The sequence below is a fragment of the Dromiciops gliroides genome, chromosome 2 (genome assembly GCF_019393635.1).
Source record: "Dromiciops gliroides isolate mDroGli1 chromosome 2, mDroGli1.pri, whole genome shotgun sequence".
In the NCBI taxonomy this organism is placed as follows: Eukaryota; Metazoa; Chordata; class Mammalia; order Microbiotheria; family Microbiotheriidae; genus Dromiciops; species Dromiciops gliroides.
Window position 1 is genome coordinate 701,049,821 of NC_057862.1, and position 20,968 is coordinate 701,070,788.

At 54.5% G+C, this 20,968-nt stretch overlaps 1 protein-coding gene across 4 annotated transcripts in view; it reads right to left on the bottom strand.

The window, feature by feature from the left end:
* Nucleotides 1-3,913: 3,913 nt before the first annotated feature.
* Nucleotides 3,914-20,968, bottom strand: part of ITSN2 (intersectin 2) — a 109,905-nt gene continuing 92,850 nt past the window's right edge. For 3 of the 4 annotated variants that reach the window (XM_043985646.1, XM_043985645.1, XM_043985647.1), the window contains 10 exons: nucleotides 20,134-20,240; nucleotides 17,224-17,407; nucleotides 12,006-12,104; nucleotides 11,720-11,887; nucleotides 9,579-9,794; nucleotides 9,354-9,475; nucleotides 8,201-8,283; nucleotides 4,885-4,968; nucleotides 4,631-4,804; nucleotides 3,914-4,420 (listed from right to left, as the gene is read on the bottom strand). In XM_043985646.1, coding sequence (XP_043841581.1) covers nucleotides 4,263-4,420; nucleotides 4,631-4,804; nucleotides 4,885-4,968; nucleotides 8,201-8,283; nucleotides 9,354-9,475; nucleotides 9,579-9,794; nucleotides 11,720-11,887; nucleotides 12,006-12,104; nucleotides 17,224-17,407; nucleotides 20,134-20,240 — 1,395 coding nt within the window. In that variant the 3' untranslated portion in view covers nucleotides 3,914-4,262. Of the gene's footprint in view, nucleotides 4,421-4,630; nucleotides 4,805-4,884; nucleotides 4,969-8,200; nucleotides 8,284-9,353; nucleotides 9,476-9,578; nucleotides 9,795-11,719; nucleotides 11,888-12,005; nucleotides 12,105-17,223; nucleotides 17,408-20,133; nucleotides 20,241-20,968 lie in introns of those variants that run through there. The other variant, XM_043985649.1, reaches the window with a different exon arrangement.

The window sequence follows — 20,968 nt, forward strand, 5'->3', positions numbered from 1 at the left end:
GGGACCAGGGCCAGGGGAGCTGGAGGAGAGGCCCTCACCACGAAAGCTGCCCCAGTGTGGGTCCCGAGGCTTCCAAGCAGAGGCTGAATGGTTACCAGGAAGGGATGAAGTATGTGTGTGTGTGTGTGCATGTAGGGTGTGTGTATGAGGTGTAGGTGTGTGAGGTAAATGTATATGTGTGTGTGTGCGCAGTGTGCCCGTGTGTGAGGTATGTATGCATATATGTGAGGCGTATGTGTATGAAGTATATATGTGTGAGGTACATGTATGTGTCTGTGTGGTGTGTCTGTGTGTGTGTGCAGTGAGGTGTATATGTGTGTGGTATGTATGTATGTGAGGTGTGTATGTGAGGTATATATGTGTGTGTGATGTGTCTCTGTGTGGTGTGTGTGAGGTATATGTGTGTGTCTGTGTGTGCACTGTATGGTGTATGTGGTGTGTATGTGTGTGAGTTGTCTGTGTGTGAAGTGTCTGTGGGGTGTGTGTCTGTATGTGTGTGTGTGTGTGTGTGCGTGTTGGACATTCAGGGATGGGATGGGCTCTGGGCTGCTCTGCAGATTTGGGGGGTTCTGGGTGAATGTCAAGCTCTTACTTGGCCTTCTGCTCCTCTGCCCACAGGGAAAATATACACCATGAAGGAATTCAAGGAGGTAGAGAAGGCCAAGCAGCTCACAGGCCTGCTCCCATTTTCCTTTGCCCAGCAGGACAGTCGGTTAAACTCGGGGCCGGCTGAAAGGGCAATCCCCCAGAAGAGCAGGTGGGCTTTGCAGCCTTCTGCAGGTGTAGTCAGCTTTTGGGGAAGCCCCTGTGTCCAAGACAAGAGCAGCTTTGACTCGGACCTGGTGGGGCTCACTCCATTTGGGATGGTGTATTGAATTGAGAGCCAGCCTGGAAGCTGGGTATAAGTTCCTCTCCCCATTGATTCTGGGTCAGACTCTGCAGTTCTGTGGCCTCCAGGGGCCTTGAGGTGGCTGATCCCCTGCTCTGAGGTCCTAAGAGGCAGAGGGGTGCTGACTGCACTAAGGGAGCAGTTTCCTGCCCTGAGAGCTCCTGCTATGGGCGAAATGACAGGCGCAGAAAGATGATCATTAAGTCAGCACGAAGCTCCTTGAGCCTACCCTCCCATGACATGCTTTCCAGTCCCCTTGATGCGCTGCCCGTTTAGAAAGTGCCCACTGAATCGATTCCATTCTCGGGCTCGCATTCAAGGCCTCCTAGAGTCTGGTCCTGAGCCCTCCTCCATGTGATGGTGGACTCACTACCATTCCCTCAAAGCCCCTGAGCTCCTGCCCCAGCCCTAACGTGCCCAGGGCTGTGCTGCTGCCTCATGGGTGGCCCTCACAAGGCAGACTCCTGCCCCGAGGCCGTGTTGGGACTGAGCCTTGGACCTCCTGGTCGATGATTCCGAGACCAGTCCTGGTTCCCAAGTCTCGATGGCATAAGGGTCAGGGAGGGACAGATAGGACACTGTCCTGCCCGCTGCCACTCATGGGGTGACCCCTGGTTCTTCTGCATTTCCTTCAGCGCCAGGGCCAAGCTGGGCTCTGCGGGGAGGAGTCGTCCACCCAGCATGAAGTACTTTCCCATCCTGACATTCAGGCCAGAGGACACACGGGAAAAAGTGGTGGGCTCGGTGAGTGGGGGTCTAGGTGGAACCCTGCCCTGACACTGTCCAGCCTCAGCCCTTGGGAGTCGCCAAGACCTTCCGTGTCTGGGATTCTGCTGATGCCAGCTCCGAGGGCAACGGTCCCCAGGGAAGCCCTGGGGCACCCCAGGCCCTTCGCTGAGGGAGCCACCTCTTTTCTGGGTTCCTGTCTCCCTTCCCTCTCCCCATGATGACGTTCATTCATTCCTTTGGCCACAGGCACAATGCCTGCCCTCCTAGAACCTAGCCTCTGGTGGGGCAGTGCCCCCTTCAGGTAGCTTGGGTCCCAGGGATAAGAATCCCAGGAATTAATAAGCCCAATGGGGGCGTGTGAGGCCCCTGGGCCGGGGAGGGCTTCTTGCCTTGCCAGGCAGCTTTCCCTGGTCACTGGGCAGGTTCTGGGCATTTCTGGGCTGACGTCAATGGCCTGGAGTACGGCGGACCAAGATGAGGTGCGGAGCACCAGGGCCAGCAGCAGGGCCGCAGAGGTCTGGGCACATCGCCCCGCTCCGCTCAGGTCCGTGATTCGGCCAGCCTCCCAGAAACTGCGCCACACGTAAGTCAGCTGCCTCTCCACAATATGGCCATCTTAGGCACCTTGGGGCCTCTGGGGCCAGGCGGGGCGGGCCCTCTGCCCTGGGCACAGAATCCCTGATGCCTGGCCAAGGGGCTAAGGGCTCATGGGGTCCCTCTTTGCCCCAGGTACCAGGAGAAGCTGTCACGCATCCCCTGCATGGGTCAGGTCTCCCGCACACCCTGAGGAGGTCAGCAGGGGCACTCCTAGGACCGCCTGAGGGCAGACCCAAAGCAGGCCGTGTGTGGAAATGAGGTGTGAGGGCGTCTGGGCCCACCCGCCACCCCAAGGGATTTCTGATCTCAGGCACATGGCTCCAGCCATGGGGCTCAGAGACCGCCAGGGCCAAGTTTGGGGAGGGCCTGGGGGGCCACAGCTGTGAGAGGGTCAAAGAAGAGTGTGCTGGGCGGGGGGTGGGGCCTGAGGGCTCAAATAAAACAGCTTGTTTGTCTTTACAATACACTCTGGGTTCCTGGCAGTGGCAGATCTCGTCCCTAGCCCTGCCCCATCTCCAGCGGTCAGTCATGTCCCAGATGGGCTTCACAGATCGAGCAGCCACTGAGGTCAGTGACCGGCCTCTGACACCGGCTGTCTCTGTACCATGGGGATAGTGACCCAGCCCCTGGACCCTTCCCCAGCCCAGGTCTGGGCTGAGTTGAGCCCAAGCCGGTGGCCACACCCAGCCTGGGCTGCTCAGACCCTGCTTGGCTTCCCCCACCTCCGGCACAGGTGCTCAGATGTCATCCCCACTGCTACCTCTGCTCCTCTCCTCAGGTGTCAGTCAAAGGCACCTTCTATTCCTGTCCCCGTGGATGTTTCCCAAGCTGGGAGGGAGAACTCACTCCCTGGATGACAAAAAAAGGACCCAAACTTTTGAATTCATTGAAGATGAAACCCGGGGGCCACTAGGAGGCGCTGCAGGGGATAGAGCACAGGCCCTGGAGTCAGGAGGGCCTGAGTTCAAATCTGACCTCAGACACTTAACATTCACTAGCTGTGTGACCCTGGGCAAGTCACTTAACCCCAATTGCCTCGCCAAAAAAAAAAAAAAAAAAAGATGAAACCCACCAAAGTCAAATTCACAAGAATGGGAAGGAAGAAGCTTGAATGGTGTTTGTCTGGAAAAGAGCTGGGAGTCTTGTGGGACCACAAGTACAGCATGAGTCAGCAGTGTGATGTGGCAGCCCCCAGACAATGTGATCTCGGGCTCTCTGAAGAGAGACCAGGCTCTAGGGAGGGAATGGTCCCCCTCTCTTTGGCCTGGCCAGACCTCTTCTGGAGGGTGGGGCTCGGCTCTGGGCACCACAGTTGAAGGACATTGATTGGGGGGGGGGGGGGACCTGTGCATGGGAGAGCTACCAGGCTGGGGAAGGGCCCAGAGTCCATATCACACAAGGACAGCCTGAAGGATGGAGAAGAGAAGGCTCAGGGGGAGGGGACAGGACCAAGAGCCAAAAGGCCAAGCTTCCCCCACTGGAAGGGGCTGCCTCCCTCCCTGTCCTTGGAAACCTCAAAGCCGGGGAGCACCAGAAGGGCCACAGAGGGTGGAAAGGATGCATCCAAGGTCCAGGAAGGCAGAAGAGACAGCAGGCCTGGTGGCCAGCTGGATGAGAAGGGGCCAGACCCCTGCCCTGCCTCCTCAGCCTCCTGCCTCCCCCACCCCCTCAGGACATAGCAGCCTGACCACAGAGGAGTCTGTCCACAAACATATATTCTCTCTTTCTGTACATGTTGGCAATGACAAAGCTTTAAGATGCATGTCTGAGGGCAAGATGCAAAACCAAAGCCTTTTACATCAATAATTTACACTTCTTAAGAAAATGAAATCCAAAAATATTTTCCACATCATTAGAGGTCACAGTATTGAAAGCAAGTCAATTCTCCCTCCCTTGTTAAAGCCGCCTTGTTTCAGCAGGGTGCCCCCCTCTCAGTGCCCCCTGACCCTCTGGGGCCTCCGCTCCCAGGGCCTCCCCGCTGGGAACCTGCCCCAGCTTGGGGGCAGGACCCTGGAAAGCCCTGCTGGGGATCTCTGGGCACAGGCCCCTAGAGCAGCATCTTCTGTTCAAAGAGCTGCAGGTCCAAGCGGACCCACACCTCACCCGTGGGGACCTCGTGCAGCAGCAGGCGGCGGGTGGTCGGCCCCTTGCTCTCCTGCTCAGTCCGGATCTTTGCCACGGGGATTTCAGTCCGACCCAGGAAATCTGGCAAGCGAACACAAAGCGTCTCTGTGCAAACAACGGCCTGGGTGGCTGTGGTCAGTTCTTCCCCAGCCAAACCCTGTCTGACTCTGTCGTCTGGAGGCCCCCCAGCTCCATCCCAGCCCCCCGGAGCCCCCACTGTCCTCCACCGTCTCAGCCCTCCCAGCCCCCCAACTCCATTTTTGCCTCCCGACTCATCCGCTCTTTGCCCACCATCAGGGGAGAACTGGTCCCGGTCAAACAGGGTCAGGCAGAGCACGTCTTGGTAGAGGTCTTTGATGAAGAACTGACAGTTGAAGTTCCACTTGGGACTCAGGGTGTCCTGCAGGGTCCGAGTCGTGAAGCTCTGGGAGCCCAGGCTGACTTCACAGTAGGGGTTGCTCTTACCTGCGCGGGGCAGAACCGCCATGGAAGGGAGCCCGGAGCCGGCCCCTCCACCGCCCAGAGGGACCCAACTCAGCACTCACCATTGGGCTTGCAGGCCTTGAGCTCTGACGCCTCGATGACGTGCACCATGAGCCGGCCGATGCCTGATGACTTCTGTGATCGAGCTGCAAGGAAGCGGAGGGGTCGGCCGTCAAGGCGCCATGCCTGACCAGAGGCCCCAGACAAGAGCCACCAAAGCCTGAGAGATGGAGGGCTTAACTCCCTGGGGCAGGCGGGACCCCAGCCTCCCCTACAGCAGGCAGCTTGGCCCCCCATCTTCTTCCCTGCCCTAAGTTTCAGCCAGGGAGTGGAGGTTCTGGAGACAAAGAACCCGACAGAAAGCTTCCAGACGCCATCAGTCCCCATACAGTCAGACTGAAGGGAGTCTGAGAGAAAGCAGGGCTTGAGCTGCATCCTGAAGAGAGAGAAGGATTCTGGGCAAAGGCATGGAGGTGGGAGCCCCATGTGTGAGGAGCAGGGAGGAGGGAGGCTGCCAAGCACAAGTATTGATATCGGATCCCAGAGGGACTTGAGGAGGACGGTCCCATGGGTCACAGTGTGGGGGATGGAGGCCCCACAACCAGTGGAGGCTATGGCCACATTCCAGCTGAGAGGTGGCGGGACAAGAACTTGGGTGGGGAGGGATGAAGCCAAGGAGGGAGAAACAAGATCTGACGACAACTGACTGGACGTGAGAGATGAGTGGGACGAGGGTCGAGGATGACACCAATGTCGTGCGAACATGGCATCTGCCTTTGACAGAAGAGACACTTGGCCCAGGGCTGGATCACGAGTTTGTTTGGGTAGGACGGCCTCGAGGTGTCTGTGGGGCAGCTTGTCACTGGGGATGCAGACGCAGGGCGGAGCCGGCAAGGGCACACAGCCCTACTGGAGGCGGATAAGGAGCAGTCAGAGGGGGGAGATCCAGGAGAGAGGGGACAGTGGTCGAGGGGCCGAGCACATCGGCTGATGGTAAAGACGAAGGGCTGAGAAAGACCATCGGATGGGAGGGTGACTAAGCTGTCGGCAGCTTTGGAGAGAGGGTGGTTTCAGGTGTGTGTGGGGGCGGGTCAGAAGTGCACGTTCAAAGGGTGGGGAGGGGGGTAAACACAGAGGAGGTGAAGGCAGAGGGTAGGTGACTTTGGGTGACAAAGGAGGTGAGATCAGGACAAGAGGGGACTGGAGGGGATGGAGGGTCGGGGAGCCTTAGGAAAGAACCAAGAGACAGGGAGAGGCTAAAGATTAGAAAGGAGAATGGTAGAGCCAACTGGCTGGAGAATAGAGGAGGGCACTAGGGGAGGAGAGGGGCCACCCCTTTATCAGAGACTAAAAGGAGAAAAGATGGTGGATGACGTCCCAGGGGGGTGGGAGAAGAGGGACCAGGCGGTGAATGACCTCAAGTAAACAGGGGCCCCTGTAATGAGGGAGGAATCAAAGGGCCGCCTTGCCCAGTGGAGGGGAAACACCGCAGGCATGTTGGGTGTCCCCTTCAGAGTGACCCAGGCCTGGGATTTGGTGAGAGAAGAGTGGTGACAGGACAAGGGGTGGGGGGATAATGTAGAGCCAAGATGGGTTGGAGGCCAAGAGTGAAGTCATATTGAGGGGGGTCACAGCCTAAGAAAGTACTTAGGCAGGGTTAGAGGTGTCTCAGTGAGGAGCAAAGAACAGGTCTACCTGGGGGCCAGGGCGGAAGGTGGGAGCTTTTTTTTTTGGGGGGGGGGCAGGGGAATGAGGGTTAAGTGACTTGCCCAGGGTCACACAGCTAGTTAAGTGTCAAGTGTCTGAGGCCGGATTTGAACTCAGGGAGCCCTGAATCCAGGGCCAGTGTTTTATCCACTGCACCACCTTGCTGCCCCCCTGGTGAGAGCTTCTAATGAGGGGAAATGGAATAATTATGGTCAATGGGGCCATGGGGAGACCCAGTGTGGCTGAAGAGGATATAAGGAGGCAGTCATGGGAGTCAAGGAGGCTGAGGAATTGGGAGGTGAGGAAGAGGAGGACACACAAGTCCCCCTGTAAGGTCAGGAGCTGGGCAGCAGAGGGAGTCAGAGAGAGACAAGGGCTGTCCCCTTCTCTTATGCTCCCACCCAGAAGAGGCCTCGGGTCAAAGCATCCAGGTCCCTATGATGCGCGGTCCTCGCTCATCAGGATGTCAGCTCCGTGAGGGAAGGGGGCACTCTCAACAGGTGTCCTCAGTGCTCAGCACCGTGCTTGGCACGTAGCAGGTGATTAATAAAAGCTCTTGTTCCTTCTCTTGCTGGCCACCAGTTAAGTCCCATCCCCTCCAGAAGGACTTGGGGATTGCGTTCTGAACCTCACACCACAGGAGGTGGCCCACTCATCCCGGCTCTCTACTGGCTTCTTCCTGACTTTCACCACGGGAGGGAATGTCCCCTCTTGGCCCTCTCCTCTCCATCTCTGGACATTTGGTCCTTCCCATCCTCCTCCTCTATGTCCGAGAAGCCCCCAAACTACCGCATCCTAACAAATGCCCACAGTGGCCCTTCCTCCTGCTTCTGGCTCCACCATCCACTTGACAAACTTGAATTAAGCGTCTACCCTGGGCAAGGTCCTGAGACGAGACAGGTGCTGGGGGAACAGTGAGAAAGAGGACACTGTCTCCCCGGGGGGTGGGGGGGACGACACACGAGTCAATCCACAGTGACCTGTGGAGGGAGTTGGCCAGGCCTGTACAAATGCACGGAAATGGGAGATGGGCTGGAAGGCAGAGGGAGGGCGGCTCAGGTCAGCAGGAGCCTCTCGGAGGCAAAAAGAGAAACTTGTTTGTCACATCCGCCTCCTCCCTGCGTTCCTCTCCTAGGCCAGACTCACTGGCAGTGCCCCCCCTGCCTCAAAGGCCCTCCCAGACCACTTGTCCTCCCTATGTTCTCCCCAGATTGCCTCTGCCCCCCAAGTCTGCTTCTGTCCTCCCTCTCTAATGACCTCCCCGGGGTTCCCCAGCCTGACTCTAGCCCCCCGCCACCCCCAGGCAGCCCCAGTCAGCTTCTCCCTCCCAGGGCCCGCCTCTGCCTCTTGGCTCCCTTCAGGTTCAGCTTGAGTTCGGTCCCTCCAGGTGACTTTTTTCCTGCCCCTGCCCCTGCCCCAGTCTTGTAGTGCCTAGCTCCAGCAGGGAGCTCCTAAAGTCCAGCTGTGGGGGCATTTTCTTGGTTTTTTGATGGTGGGGCTTCCCCCAAGGCAGTGGAAGCCCCCTGAGGCCGGGGCAGTCTGGCTTCTGGGTTGGTCCCGAGACTGACCCACAGCCAAGTGCCTGTGCCCTGCCCCACGGATGCCCACCTCGGCTGCGGGGCTGCCCTCCGTGCCCTGCACTCGGGGGCTCCCTACCCCCACGCCCCACACCTTGATAGGCCTTCTCCCGCCTCTTCTTCTCCGTCTCGATGTACTGCTCGGAAGCCCCTTTGATCTTCTGAACCCAGGCTGTCCTGGAGACAGGGAAAGCACGTGCATCAGAGGCCCTGCGGACACTGCTTCTACCTGGGCTGGGCGGCGCCCCAGCAACGCCCCCCTGATGACACTGTCCGAAGATCCCTTGGAACCCAGAGTGGGGAGGGAAGGATGTGGAGCCTGTCTCTGACCCAAAGCCGCCATATCCCCTAGCCAAGGAGATGGAGGCCGGGGCCCAGCCTCCACAGTCCTCCTCAGCAGCCCTCAAAGCTGGGCTGGTTGGGTCCACCCTGGAGCACACAGCCTCTGCCTTCCCATCTCTGCCCTTCTCCTCCCCAGATACTTTCTCATTTCTGGTGGAGCAGGGAGCAGAACCCTGGACACAGTCAAGCCTCGGATTCAAATCCAGCCTCTCCACTTACCCTGTGATCCCGAGCAAGTCACTCCCTTGCTCTGTGCCTATTTCCTCACCTGTAAATAGCCCTGACCTCCAATCTCCCTGAGGTATGAGTGGAACAGACCTCCTAGAGCCACCTACATGCTCAGGTGTGGCACAGGGCAGCTGCAGGCTTCCCTCAAACACCATTGCCCCATCTCCTGAGCTTGGAGCCCTGTGATGCCAGGAGGCACACTCTTGGAACTTGGCTAGCTCTGGGTGCTGGGGGAGGGGATGTATCTCATTGGATCCCAGGGGCTAGTGGGATCCCCATTTTTCAGGTAAGGAAACTGAGGCAGACAGAAGTGAAGAGACAAGCCCAGAGTCACAGAACCAGTGAGTTTCTGGGACAGGAACTGAACTAAGGTCTTCCTCACTCGAGGCATGGTCTTTGCTCTGTGCTCTGTGATGCCCCCTAGATGCTAGACTTTGGAAAAAGCAGATGAGGATGCTGGAACTAATGTATGACAGAGACAGACGGACAGAGACACACAGATAAGACATACATACAGCCATGTGGATGGAGAGATGGCTGGACAAACAGATAGAAGGAACTATATGGATAGAGAGGTGGGCAGAGTCCGATGGATGGGAGGACATATAGATGCATGGAAATGGACAGAGTTGAGAGTCCCATCTTGCTGCTACCACCCACCCCAGGAATGCTCTGACCTCTCATTGATGTTGTCCACTCGGAGCGTGTAGACTCGGTCAATGTGGGAAATGTGGAAGACAGGCTCATCGCTTGAAGGGTCTGTGGGCAGCTTCACTAGGACCTCATTCAGGAGGACGGGCTACAGGAAGGCAGATGAGTGAGTGGAGTGGCGCAGGCTGGCCCTGCCCCGCTGGGGTTGCCCTGCACTCCCCACTGCTTGGCAGGAGCAGCGCTTCACTCACCGTCTTGTACATTTTGAACTGGGCATTGGACTTGGCACTGAAGAGCTTCTCGGGGCCCGAGGCAGCTGGGAAGGGCCTGGCCGCGTGGGTCATCAGCAGGAAGTCCGTGAAAAGGAAGCCGAAGAGCTCTTTGTTACTCTTGGCCTTGTACAGCTTCCCGCTGTGCAGCAGCTTCCGAGGGCCCAGGCAGTTGGTCAGCGAGTTAAAGACAAGTTGCTTCAAGAGAGACAAGCGATGGTCACTCAGGACCCTTCCAGAGGGCCCTGGGGTGGGGGTGAGGGGCCTTCTCTGGGAGCAGACAGATGGGCAGGGGGCTCTGGGTGGTCTGGACCCTGACATACTCATGGATAAAGATGGCCCCAAGGTGGGGAGGAAGCTTCTCTGAGAACAGACGGACAGCCAAGATCCTCACACACTGTCAGATGTCCTGGGGTGGGGAGGAGGCTTCTCTGGGAGCAAACAGATGGGCAGGGGGTCTGGACAGTCTGGACCCTCTCACACTGTCAGACCAAGAGGGCCCAGGGTGTGGGAGGGGGCTAAGTGGGGAGAGTAGAGGTTGCCAAGGCAGACGGCTGTCTTCGGGAGTTTGGCAGTGAGGGGAAGCAGAGACAGAACTCTCATGAAAAGGGGATCACTGGGCAGGTGTCCAGGCACTGAGGCTGGCTAAGCAGAGATGCCAGAGTGGGGACTGGGGGTGAGGGGCTTGAGAGGGGCCCCTGAATGAAAGGATGGGGTCCCTGGACCCCAGGAGAGCTGGGTTCTTTCCTGTCCACCCCTTCCCTCCCTTATGCTGGCACTAATGCCAGGGTGACATAGGAGGCCCCTGAGACCCTGAGCTGAGTTCTGCTCTCAGTCCTGGAGGTGGCACCTGGCTGCTGTACCTGCCACCCCCCCCACTGCCCTAGTACCCAAGTCCTTAGGACCCAAGGGAAGACCACAAGTGGCCACTGTACCCCTCCTTCCTTCCCTATACCCTCATGGCTCATTCGTCCCTGCCACGTGGTCTCATCTAGCCCCAAGCCTGGCTGGCCTGACACCCCCCGGGGCTCAGCGGCCGCTTCTGCACTGGCCAGAAAGTCAGGACCCCCACCTCAAACACATTCCCCAGAAGCAAGTGCAGCTGTCTCCCAGTGACTCCAATGTGCTATTTGTTGGGTTTTTTTTGTTTGTTTGTTTTGTTTTTTAGTGAGGCAATTGGGGTTAAGTGACTTGCCCAGGGTCACAAAGCTAGTAAGTGTTAAGTGTTTGAGGACGGATTTGAACTCAAGTCCTCCTGACTCTAGGACCAGTGCTCTGTCCACTGCGCCACCTAGCTGCCCCAATGTGCTATTTGTGAAGTTCTCCAGTGGCCATTGCTAGAGTCAGAATGGTTATTATGTGCTCATCAATAAGAACAGGGAGCAGAAAACACCAATGGGGACTATGCCATCTCAGAAGAATAATTATTGTCATCGACGACTCCTCCCCAGCTCCCCCGGCCACCCAGTATGTGCCTCTGTTCCGGGCCTGGCCCCGCAGCAAAGGGGCTTCTCTAGGGGTCTTCCTTCAGTTCTGTCCCTCCAGAAGCTGTTGACCACCCTTCTCCTGGTCTGCAGGTCTCATGGCACGGGGTCTCCCCGTCCTCCCCGTCTCTTTTCTTGCATCATCACTGACAGTACGCCCTGCCACCTCCCCCCCCCCCCCCCCCCCGGGCCTTTTTCCCTTCACCTTCTTCGTCACCTTGTCTGCCTGGCTGGGCTCCAACATGGTCTCTGTGCAGACACAAGCCCTCTCAGAGCTCGCTCTCCTGGCTCACACCCTCCCTGGCTATCCAAACTTCCATCTCCACTGAGAGGCCATACCTCCCCATTCCTACCTCTGCATTCTCTCTTGTCCAACTCTCCTAGATCACACAATCGCTTCCCACCAGCCTTTCCCAGGTCCTGCCAAGCCTCGAGTGCCCTGCTCAAACACCAGCCATGGCTCCCTGTTGCCTCCAGGAGAGCCCGCTTGGGCTGTTTGTGGTCCCCAATGCTAGAATGTACCGCATGGCTCAGCTCCTCGGGGAGGCCCAACTCCACCGGCAGCATTTTCCTCAAGAGAACCTGGGTGAGCAGGGGAGTTTGCAGGCCCCCAGCCAGCCCCAGGAGCCCCTCCCTTACCTCGGCGAGGCCTTCACACTGCACGTGAGCCTGTATCCACTCCAGGCGGTCCGAGTTTTCTTTCTCACGAACCCCTTCATTGACCTGGGAACAAAGTTCTTCAGCACGCTCCAGGGCGAGCTTCAGGGAGGAGTGGTCCGGGTGGCTTTCTGGGGTATTCTCCAGGATCTAGAGATGGGCCCAAAGGGCATCAACCTTAAGGCAACTCAGGGCTTGCCTCTGTGGCTGCTCTCCTCTCCGCCCCCCAACCCTGCCCTGCCCTCCTCCCCACACCCCAAGGACTTACATTCTTGATGAGCAATGGGTAGCGCGTGATCCTCTGCATGGGCTTCAGCAGAAAGCTGGACAGCGGCATGCCTTGGCACCGAGGGTCTCGGGCCAGTCTCTAGGAGTGGTCACAGAATAAATATGGACGGTGACTAGTTGTGGCAGAGCACCCACAACCTCAGAGCTCCTGCCCGGCCCAACTACCCTCAGGTGTCCTGGCCACAGTCTGGGTCTCCAGTAGGAAGGAGCTAGAGAAAAAGCCACACTGGTCCAAGGGCAGAAACAGCTTGGACCTGAGACCTCGTTTGTCCACACAGAGGCTGCAGGCCCCTGGGCTCCATCTTCTCCAGGACACCCAGAGCATCAGCTGCTCCACATGGAGAGTCTTGGGATCCCGCTTCTGAGGGCAGCAGGACCATGGAAGGGAAGGGCCCTGGCTCTGGCCGGCTAGCCACACGGGCACGGGCAGGCACAGAACTGGAACCAGTGGGTGCTGAGCAGCATCTTGGCAGTCCTCTTCCTGGGACCTCATTCTGGTGGATGGCCTGAGGGGATAGGCCAGCCTGTGACCTGCAAACAGGGGCCTAGCTTCTTATCTTAACACAACTTTTCAGATTTGCTTTGTAACTATTTACATCTGAATTCATTTCAATGAAATATATGTTAAAAACTTCTCTTTGGTGGTGACTAATTTGTGCTTCTTTTGAAGCCTGCTCAACTTCTTTGGCTGATTCTCCTCTGTGAGATGAGAGTTGCTGTTGTAGATTTTAAAAAGTTCCTTATTTAGAAATTAATCTTCCTCACAGGATGGATGTGAGGATTCAATGAGACAACAAATGCCCAGCACTTTACAAATTCCCAAGGACTGTAAATGCTAGTGATGAAGACAATGATGTCATATTTATTATGCATTTCCCTTACTTTCTTCTTTTGTTGTACAATTTTTTTTTTACTGCAAACACATTTATCTTGTCTGTAATAATTGAATGTATTTGTGGAATGAAAAAAATCACCTCTTCTCTGTAATAGAAAGAAATTCCTCAGGCTACTTTCTTCTAAGTCTTAAATAGTTTAGAACATGTTTGCCTCCATTATTTAGGTTGGAAGTTCCTAGTTGGGGGGGGGGGTGGCAATGGACCAGAGAATATACACTAACAATTCTTTAGTGGTGCCTTAATTACCCAATTATGGTACAAGTACATTTTCCCTTTGTGACAAGAAGCATGTCCATGTTTGAAGCATTGTAGGGTTATTTTGCAGCAATTCAAAACTGTCATGATCAGGTACCCAACAATTCTGCTGCTGGTGCAGTGATTACGGCACCCTCTGACCAATTCTGACAAAGTACAACATGTCATCAGACTTTTTGCAAACCATGGCAAGGGTGACATGGGCTTCACATTACAGTGCATATGGTCAGAGACATGCACAGGCCCTCTGTGCCAGAGTGGCTCTCCCTCACTCCGATTACCGGGTTCCTGTTCCTCCTTAGCTGCGTGATCATATGACCAAGGGGAGGAGAAGAGAATCCGCATTTGCACAGTACTGACTCTAGGCACTGAGCTAAATGCAAACCACCACGGGAGGTGGGGGATGTGATGATCCCTTTTTATAGTGAAGGAAACTGAGGCCGACTGAGATGAAGCGGCTTGCCATGGTCACACAGGCAGGAAGTGTTTGAAGTCGGATTTGAATTCAGGTCTTGCTGACTCCAGGACCAGGGTTCTAGGCAGCCACCTAGCTGCCTTTGATCATAGGTATATGTTTATTCATTGTTTATATACCTTGAATACCAAATCATTATAAGAGAAATTTGATACAAATATTTTTTTTCCTATTCAACCACTTCCATTTTTACCCTCGGTGTTCTTTTGTCTGTGCAGTTTTTCAGTTTCATGTAATTCATTTTCTATTTTATCTTCTGTAATTGCTTCTATCCCTTGTTTAGTTAAGAATCTCTTCTAACTATGCACAAAGAGCTATGGGACTGTGCATACCCTTTGACCCAGTGGTACCACTATTAGGTCTGTATCCCAAAGAGATCATAGAAAAGGGAAAAAGACCCACATGTACAAAAATATTTATAGCAGCTCTCTTGGTGGCGGCAAAGAATTGGAAACTGAGGGGCTGCCCATCAATTGGTGAATGGCTGAACAAGTAGTGGTATATGAATGTAATGGAATACTATTGTGCTGTAAGAAACTATGAGCAGGAGGAGTTCAGAGAAACCTGGCAGGACTTACATGAACTGATGCTGACTGAGAGGAGCAGAGCCAGGAGAACATTGTACACAGTAGCAGCAACATTGTGTGATGAACAATGGGGATAGTACTTGGTGCTGCTCAGCAGTGCAATGATCCAAAACAGTCTCAAAGAACTCATGATAGAAAATGTTCTCCACATCTGGAGAAAAGAACTGTGGATTCTGAATGCGCACTGAACCATACTGTTTCTACTTTTGGGCTGTTTTTTTTTTCTTCTTTTTTGAGGTTTTTCCCTTGTGCTCTGATTCTTCTTTCACAATATGACTAATGCAGAAATATGCTTAATGTGATTGTACATATATAAGCTATATCCGATTGCTTTCTGTCTTGGGGAGGGAGGGTGGGAGAAAAGTTTGGAACTAAAAATCCTATGAAAACAAATGTTGAAAACTATCCTTACATGTAATTGGAAAATAATAAAATACTTTTATAAAAAAAAAATCTCTTGGGGCAGCTAGGTGGCAAAGTAGATAAAGCACTGGCCCTGGATTCAGGAGTACCTGAGTTCAAATCCAGCCTATGACACTTGACACTTACAAGCTGTGTGACCCTGGGCAAGTCACTTAACCCCCATTGCCCTGCCAAAAAAAAAAAATCTCTCTCCTACACACAGCTGTGAAATGTTAAGGATTAAAATCTGTTTCTTCTATTTTTATGATATTGTCAAGAAAAATATTATGCATATTTAATATTAAGGTTATGTACCCATGTAGAGTTATTATGGGATATGGTGAAAATTTTTAGTTTAAGCCTGATTTCTCCCAGACTGTTTCCCAGTTTTCCCAGCAGTTTTTATCAATAGAGAATTCTCTCCTAAATCATTTTTTTTCAGTTAATAGAACACTGGGTCATTGAGTTCCATCGTTTCTAATGTACTCTTGTCTAATCTGTTCCACTGGTCTCTCTTCCTATTTTTTACCCAACACTGGATGGTCTCGGTGACTGTTGCTTTATAATGCGGTTTGAAGTTTGGAAGTGCTTTCCCCTCCTTCGTCATTATTTCTTTCATTATTTCCCTTGCAATTATTTGATCTTTGTTTTCTCAAATGAATTTTGTTATGATTTTATTGAGTTCTGCTGTACAGCTCGACTGCCCGAGATCTATCCTGCATTCTGTATTTATTTGGAACAGTGTCTTTACTCTGTTGTTATTACAGAAATGTTATTGACTTTGGCCTGTGGATTCCGTAGCCTGTGACTTTGTTGAAGCTATTTATTATCTCAATTAGTGTCTGATCTCAAGGTCTCTTTGAATTGGAACCCAAAGTTGTCTGTCCTCCCCCTCTCGTGGGGTTCCCTGTAAAGTGGCTGAGCCACAAATAACAACTGTCAGGCACTGCGGCCCAGAGCACAGATCCCTTGCAGACACTGGATGGCGAATGACCGAGTCCTTCCTGGGCTGCCCTCCCTTCACCTCCGCCACAAAACAGTGTGGCCGACTATGCAGGTAAATCTGACAGGGGGCGAGTCTTTGAGATAGCTCATGACTTCCCTTTCTACAGGTTCACTAAGTGCCCCTCTAAGAAGACTGTCTAAAATGTTGCTAGTTGTCCAAGCCTGGCCTCTGAACTAGAGCTTAAGGGCTCCCTTCCCTTAACTCTGCCTTTCTCCTCCTGTCCTCAGTCACCCTCCGAGGATCACTGGCAGGGGCTCAGCCATCAGGCTCGCCCATTCTTTCTGTTCCCAAGAATGCCAGGACTGGAGCTCACCAAAGGCAGCAGGTGGTTTTCAGTCTCCTTGTGTCGGATTATCTGCCATTTGGGTTTGATCCCTCTGGGTGAGGCCCTCTCTCGAAGCAATGAGTCTTCCTAGTCCTCCTGAGATCCCCCTCCTCTCCCCAAGGAGAGCCTCTTGCTGAGGGCCCTGGATCACTGGATTCACTATGTCCTTCCCTCCTCAGTGACCATGCCCAGACACACCTGGTGGGGGGGGGGTTGGAAGGAGGAAGCTCAAGGAGCGTGGTTGGTCCCTGTAGGGAGCAGAGCCCCAGCGCCTCTCCATGCGGTTTGTCCTGACCGTGTGTTCTCAGACGGCTCATCCTCCTGGTGCTCTCCATCTTGGCTGGTCACTTTCATAGAAGTCTTTCCTACCCCTTTTCTTCGGTCACACTCCTGAGCCTCCTTCTCTATATCACAGGCCTCCATGCTAGCAGGTCCTGGCCCAGGCCACAGGTCCCCTGTGACCACAGATATTTCTTCTATTTGCCTTTTCTGGTCTCTTTGGATGGATTCCCCTACACATTCCTTTGTTCCTCTCTTAATAGCTAATCATAATAACGGTGACTTAGAGAGTCATTGGAGGTTTGCAAGGTGCTGTTCTTATTGTTTAAGGAAACTTAAACAGAGGTGGGGAACCTTGTCCAGGGTCACACAGCTGGTGTCTAAGGCTGGATTTGAACTCAGGTCTTCCAGCACCCTATCCATTGCAGTATAGATAATTTTTTGTTTTTATAGTTTGACAGTCATGAGCCCTGGTGAAGAAGCATAGGGTCTTCCCTTGGTTGGTGTCCTGTAGTCCCTCTACTTGGCTGCCTGACCTCATCCCACTTTCTTCTGAGCATCATGGGGTGCCAATATTCTGTGTCACTTGTCTCATCTTCCAAACCTGTTGGGCCTTTTCAATTTTGGGACTGAAGAGAGCCCTGCGTCAGGGGTCAGAGCTTTGGCGGAGGGGGGGGGGGGAAGAGGTAAGCCTTCCAGCCCTGATCCTCCTGGACTTGGCTTCTTCCCACTGATAATCTGGGCCTGGGTTTGTTGGGTGTGTTTTGGAGAGGCCAAAGGAGGCCGTCTATGGGTGGTCTCTGCAGGGTCTCATGACATTCACTGAGCCCTGGCTCACTGCCTGCCCCAGGGCAGATGCTCAGCTGAGAGGAGGGACAAGCCTGGGACTGTGGCGGGAGTGGCAGGGGGGGAAGGACAAGAGCCCAGTGTGGGTGGGGCTGGCCCTTGGGCATGGACCCAGGGGGAGTGTTACCTTCAGGAACTCTTTGAACTCTGCATCCTCGTCAGTTTTCTGCTGCAGCAGGGCCGCCCCGTTCAGTTGGCAGCTGCAGAAGCGGATATAGGCCTGCATGTGGGACAGCTCGGCTGCCACGATGTCCCCTACCATCTGCACGGGCATCTTCTCACCTCCTGTCTTCTTCCGCACACGCAGAGCCCTGCGGGAGAGCCTGGCCATTGACTCACCATCTGGCTAACCCCCAGGACACGCTGGGGGCACACCAGGGCATTCTGGGGTCTGCTCCCCCCTTCCCAGCTTGGCCTTGCTGTCATGGCTACAGAAAATGTGTGCACACACACATGTGCACTCGCACAATCATGTATGCAGACACCTGTGTACACACTAGCAACTCAGAAGTACACCATGCACATGCACTACCAACTCACATAAGTATGTACATACACACACCTGCACATGCAGAGCACACACACATAATCACATGGCACACACATGTGTACACACCATACACACAAGCAGTTACACACATGCACCTGTACACTCACACAGAGCACATACACTCCTATGCTCACATGGTATACATGCATGCACAACTCACTCATGCGCACAATCACACACTCACATGTGCACATACACACGTACTCATATACACCGTTCATACATGTTATGTGTGATCACACACATAAACACACATGTACCCATATACTCACAGTGCAATACACACATATGCTCATATGTGCACTCACCCGTATGCACACAATGTACTTGTATACTCACACAGTGCACTCACCCATATACAGTTGTACACATGTGTGCACACACACTCATATACTCACATAGTGCCCATATACGCATATGCTCACATGGTGCACATGCACACACACACAAGACACACACATGCATGTGCTCACACAGTACACATGGGTGCACACTCACCCATACACACAAACACATGCACACACAGAAATGTAGAACTGTGCACTCACTCACATACATACATACACACTCTAGCACTTGTGGAGACCCTAGCAATGAAGGCTGCATGTGAGGGAAGGGTCTCAGGTATTCCAAAGGGCAAAGGGGGCTCCAAGCCTGAACAAGAATCAGTCCCCCAAGGGTTAGCTGCCCAACAGGAAGACCTGCAATGGGGGTGGGGAGCAGCCTGTGCCACACTGGAGGGATCACCTCAGTCTGCCCTCTGGGGCCAAGTAGGACAAGGTGAATCTCTCCCATCTTACCTGACTTGGAGGCTACACACATAGGTAAGGCCTGGGGCCTTCTTAGTGTCCACAGTATGGTGGCTGTGGTCTGACCGAAGCACAGCCTCTCCTAATGACCAGCGTTCTTGGCTGACCCACACCCACGTGCACTGATTAGACACCAACTGTGTGCCAGGCTCTGGCTTTGAGGAGCTCACCTGTGTACGCATATGACAGACGAAGTAAACAGGATCTCACCAACAGCGCGAAGAAGGGCTGGGACTGGCCAGGGAAGCCAGGAGAGAGGGCACCCCAGGCATGGGGTACAGCCAGGGGAAATGCCCAGAGGTAGAGCAGAGGGCGTCAGGTGACAGAAAGGGAAGAGGAGACAGGGCAAAAGCAAACAGGGGATTTTGTATTTGATCTAAGGGGTAAAGGGACCACCCAAATACAATGACCAGATTTGGGGGGTGGGGGTGGAAGATGCTCAAGGCTTCACATTTCTACTTATTATTCAGGTGGGCTTTGAGTCAGGAAGATCCAGGTTCAAATCCAGCCAGAGACACTTCTTACTTCACCTCTGTCTGTGTCAGTGCCATTTGAAAAATGGGTCTCCTGTAACAGCACCGACCGCCCACCCTCCCATGAGAGAGGTGCAGTGTGCCTGGCATGCAGCAGGTGCTTAGTAAATGCTTATCCCGTCCCACTCTGCCCTGCCCCTTGCTGGTCACTCAGAAGGACTTCCTCTCTGGACCCTGGGGCATTCAGGCTATTTCTTCCCCATCCATTCTCCCCAGGTTCTGAGTAAAGTGAACCTGGACAAACCCCCAGGAAGAACGAGAAGAGAGGAGCCCATCGCGGGAAGGAATAAGCGTGGCGACTCTGGGACAGCGAAGAAAAGGACAAGGGCCTCACTCTATGGCGGCTGTTCCACTTGGCTCCGGGGAGGGGGGCCATATTGGTCAAGCTTGGGGGATGTCTCTCACACACTTACACACTCATACACCTCACACACATCTCACACATGCACGCACACACAAGCACAATCTCACACACATCTCAGTCGTACACACCTCACACATGCACACATCACACACCCCCCTCACACATATGCACACACCTCACACATGCACACACACACAAGCACAATCTCTCACACACATTTCAGTCATACACACCTCACACATGCACATATCACACACACCCCTCACACATATGCAGACACACACCTCACACATGCACACACCTTACACTCACATGAATGCACACACTCACACACACACACACACACACACACACACACGGGATGAGTCATCCCCTGACTTTGCAGCCACTCTCCAGTGTTTTCAACCCCCACGCCCCCAGCTCAGGTGCACATGACACCTACAGGTGTCTTTGCAGACTTGACCTCTGGTCCTGCTGTCTGGGGATACCCTGGGCGGGGGGGGGGGGGGGGCGGGGCCTACCCTGGGTCCTCAGATCTCTGGGGGTATGGCTGCTGGAGACCCTTAGAAGGCAGTGGGAGCAGGGCTGGGGATCCTCTGAGAAAAGTGGGGGGTGAAGGACCCTCAGAGGGCAGGGGGGCTGGGAACCCTCAGAGGGCAGTGGGAGCAGGGCTGGGGACCCTCAGAGGGCAGGGGGGCTAGGGCTGGGGGACCCTCTGAGAAAAGTGGGGGGGTGAAGGACCCTCAGGGGGCAGGGGGGCTGGGGGACTAGGTCCACTCACTTGAGGAGCTTTGTGTTGGACATAATGATCTCCTTCCAGTTCACAAAGATCAAGGCCATTTCTCCTTCGCTCAGACGGCCTGACTCGGCCATTCGCTTCTGGAATACCTAAACTCCCCAACAGCGAGAAGCCCGTTGGCCCGAGCAGGCTCTGGCTGGCATCTTGGAGCCTGCCCTGACTCTGGCCCTGGACACAGAACCTCAGATGGCCGGGGGAACAGAGATGGAGTGGTCAGAGGGACATAGGCCCAAGGTCCTCAGGCACAGAGAAGGAAGCCCAGCATCACCCAGGCAGGATTTGAACCTAGGTCTTCTGGATACCACGTCAAGGCTAGTGCTGCTTTCCTAAACTACAGAGAGAGGTGCACCTCTGGACCAGCCAGCCAGGGCAGGACCACACACAAGCATGTGTGAAGCACTTACTGTGTGCCAGGCCAAACATTCTTCCATGGGATTCTCCCATGGGACCCTGCCTGGGAGAGATGGGATGCTGCTCCCCCCATGTTACAGGGACAGCGAGCAGCAGGAGTGATGACCGAGTGGTGACGCAGGGGCACGGGAGGACATTCTCCAAGAAGGCAGACAGGGAAGCTCCTGTCTGGAGTGACTGCTCTCCTTGAGAACGAGGTGCCCAATGGAGGCCACCATGTGGGGCTTCAAGGCGGGAGAGGGTCTGAAGCGGCAAAGGGGAAACGTGGCCCTTGGTCAAGAGGCTGGAGAGCAGAAACAGAACGCCCCACAGAGGAGCAGCCGGCAGGGGAGCATGGCGGGGAGCGCCCGCCTGTGGGCCCTGAAGGCCAAGGATGCTCCCAGGCCAGGTCCCAGCTCCCAGGGCA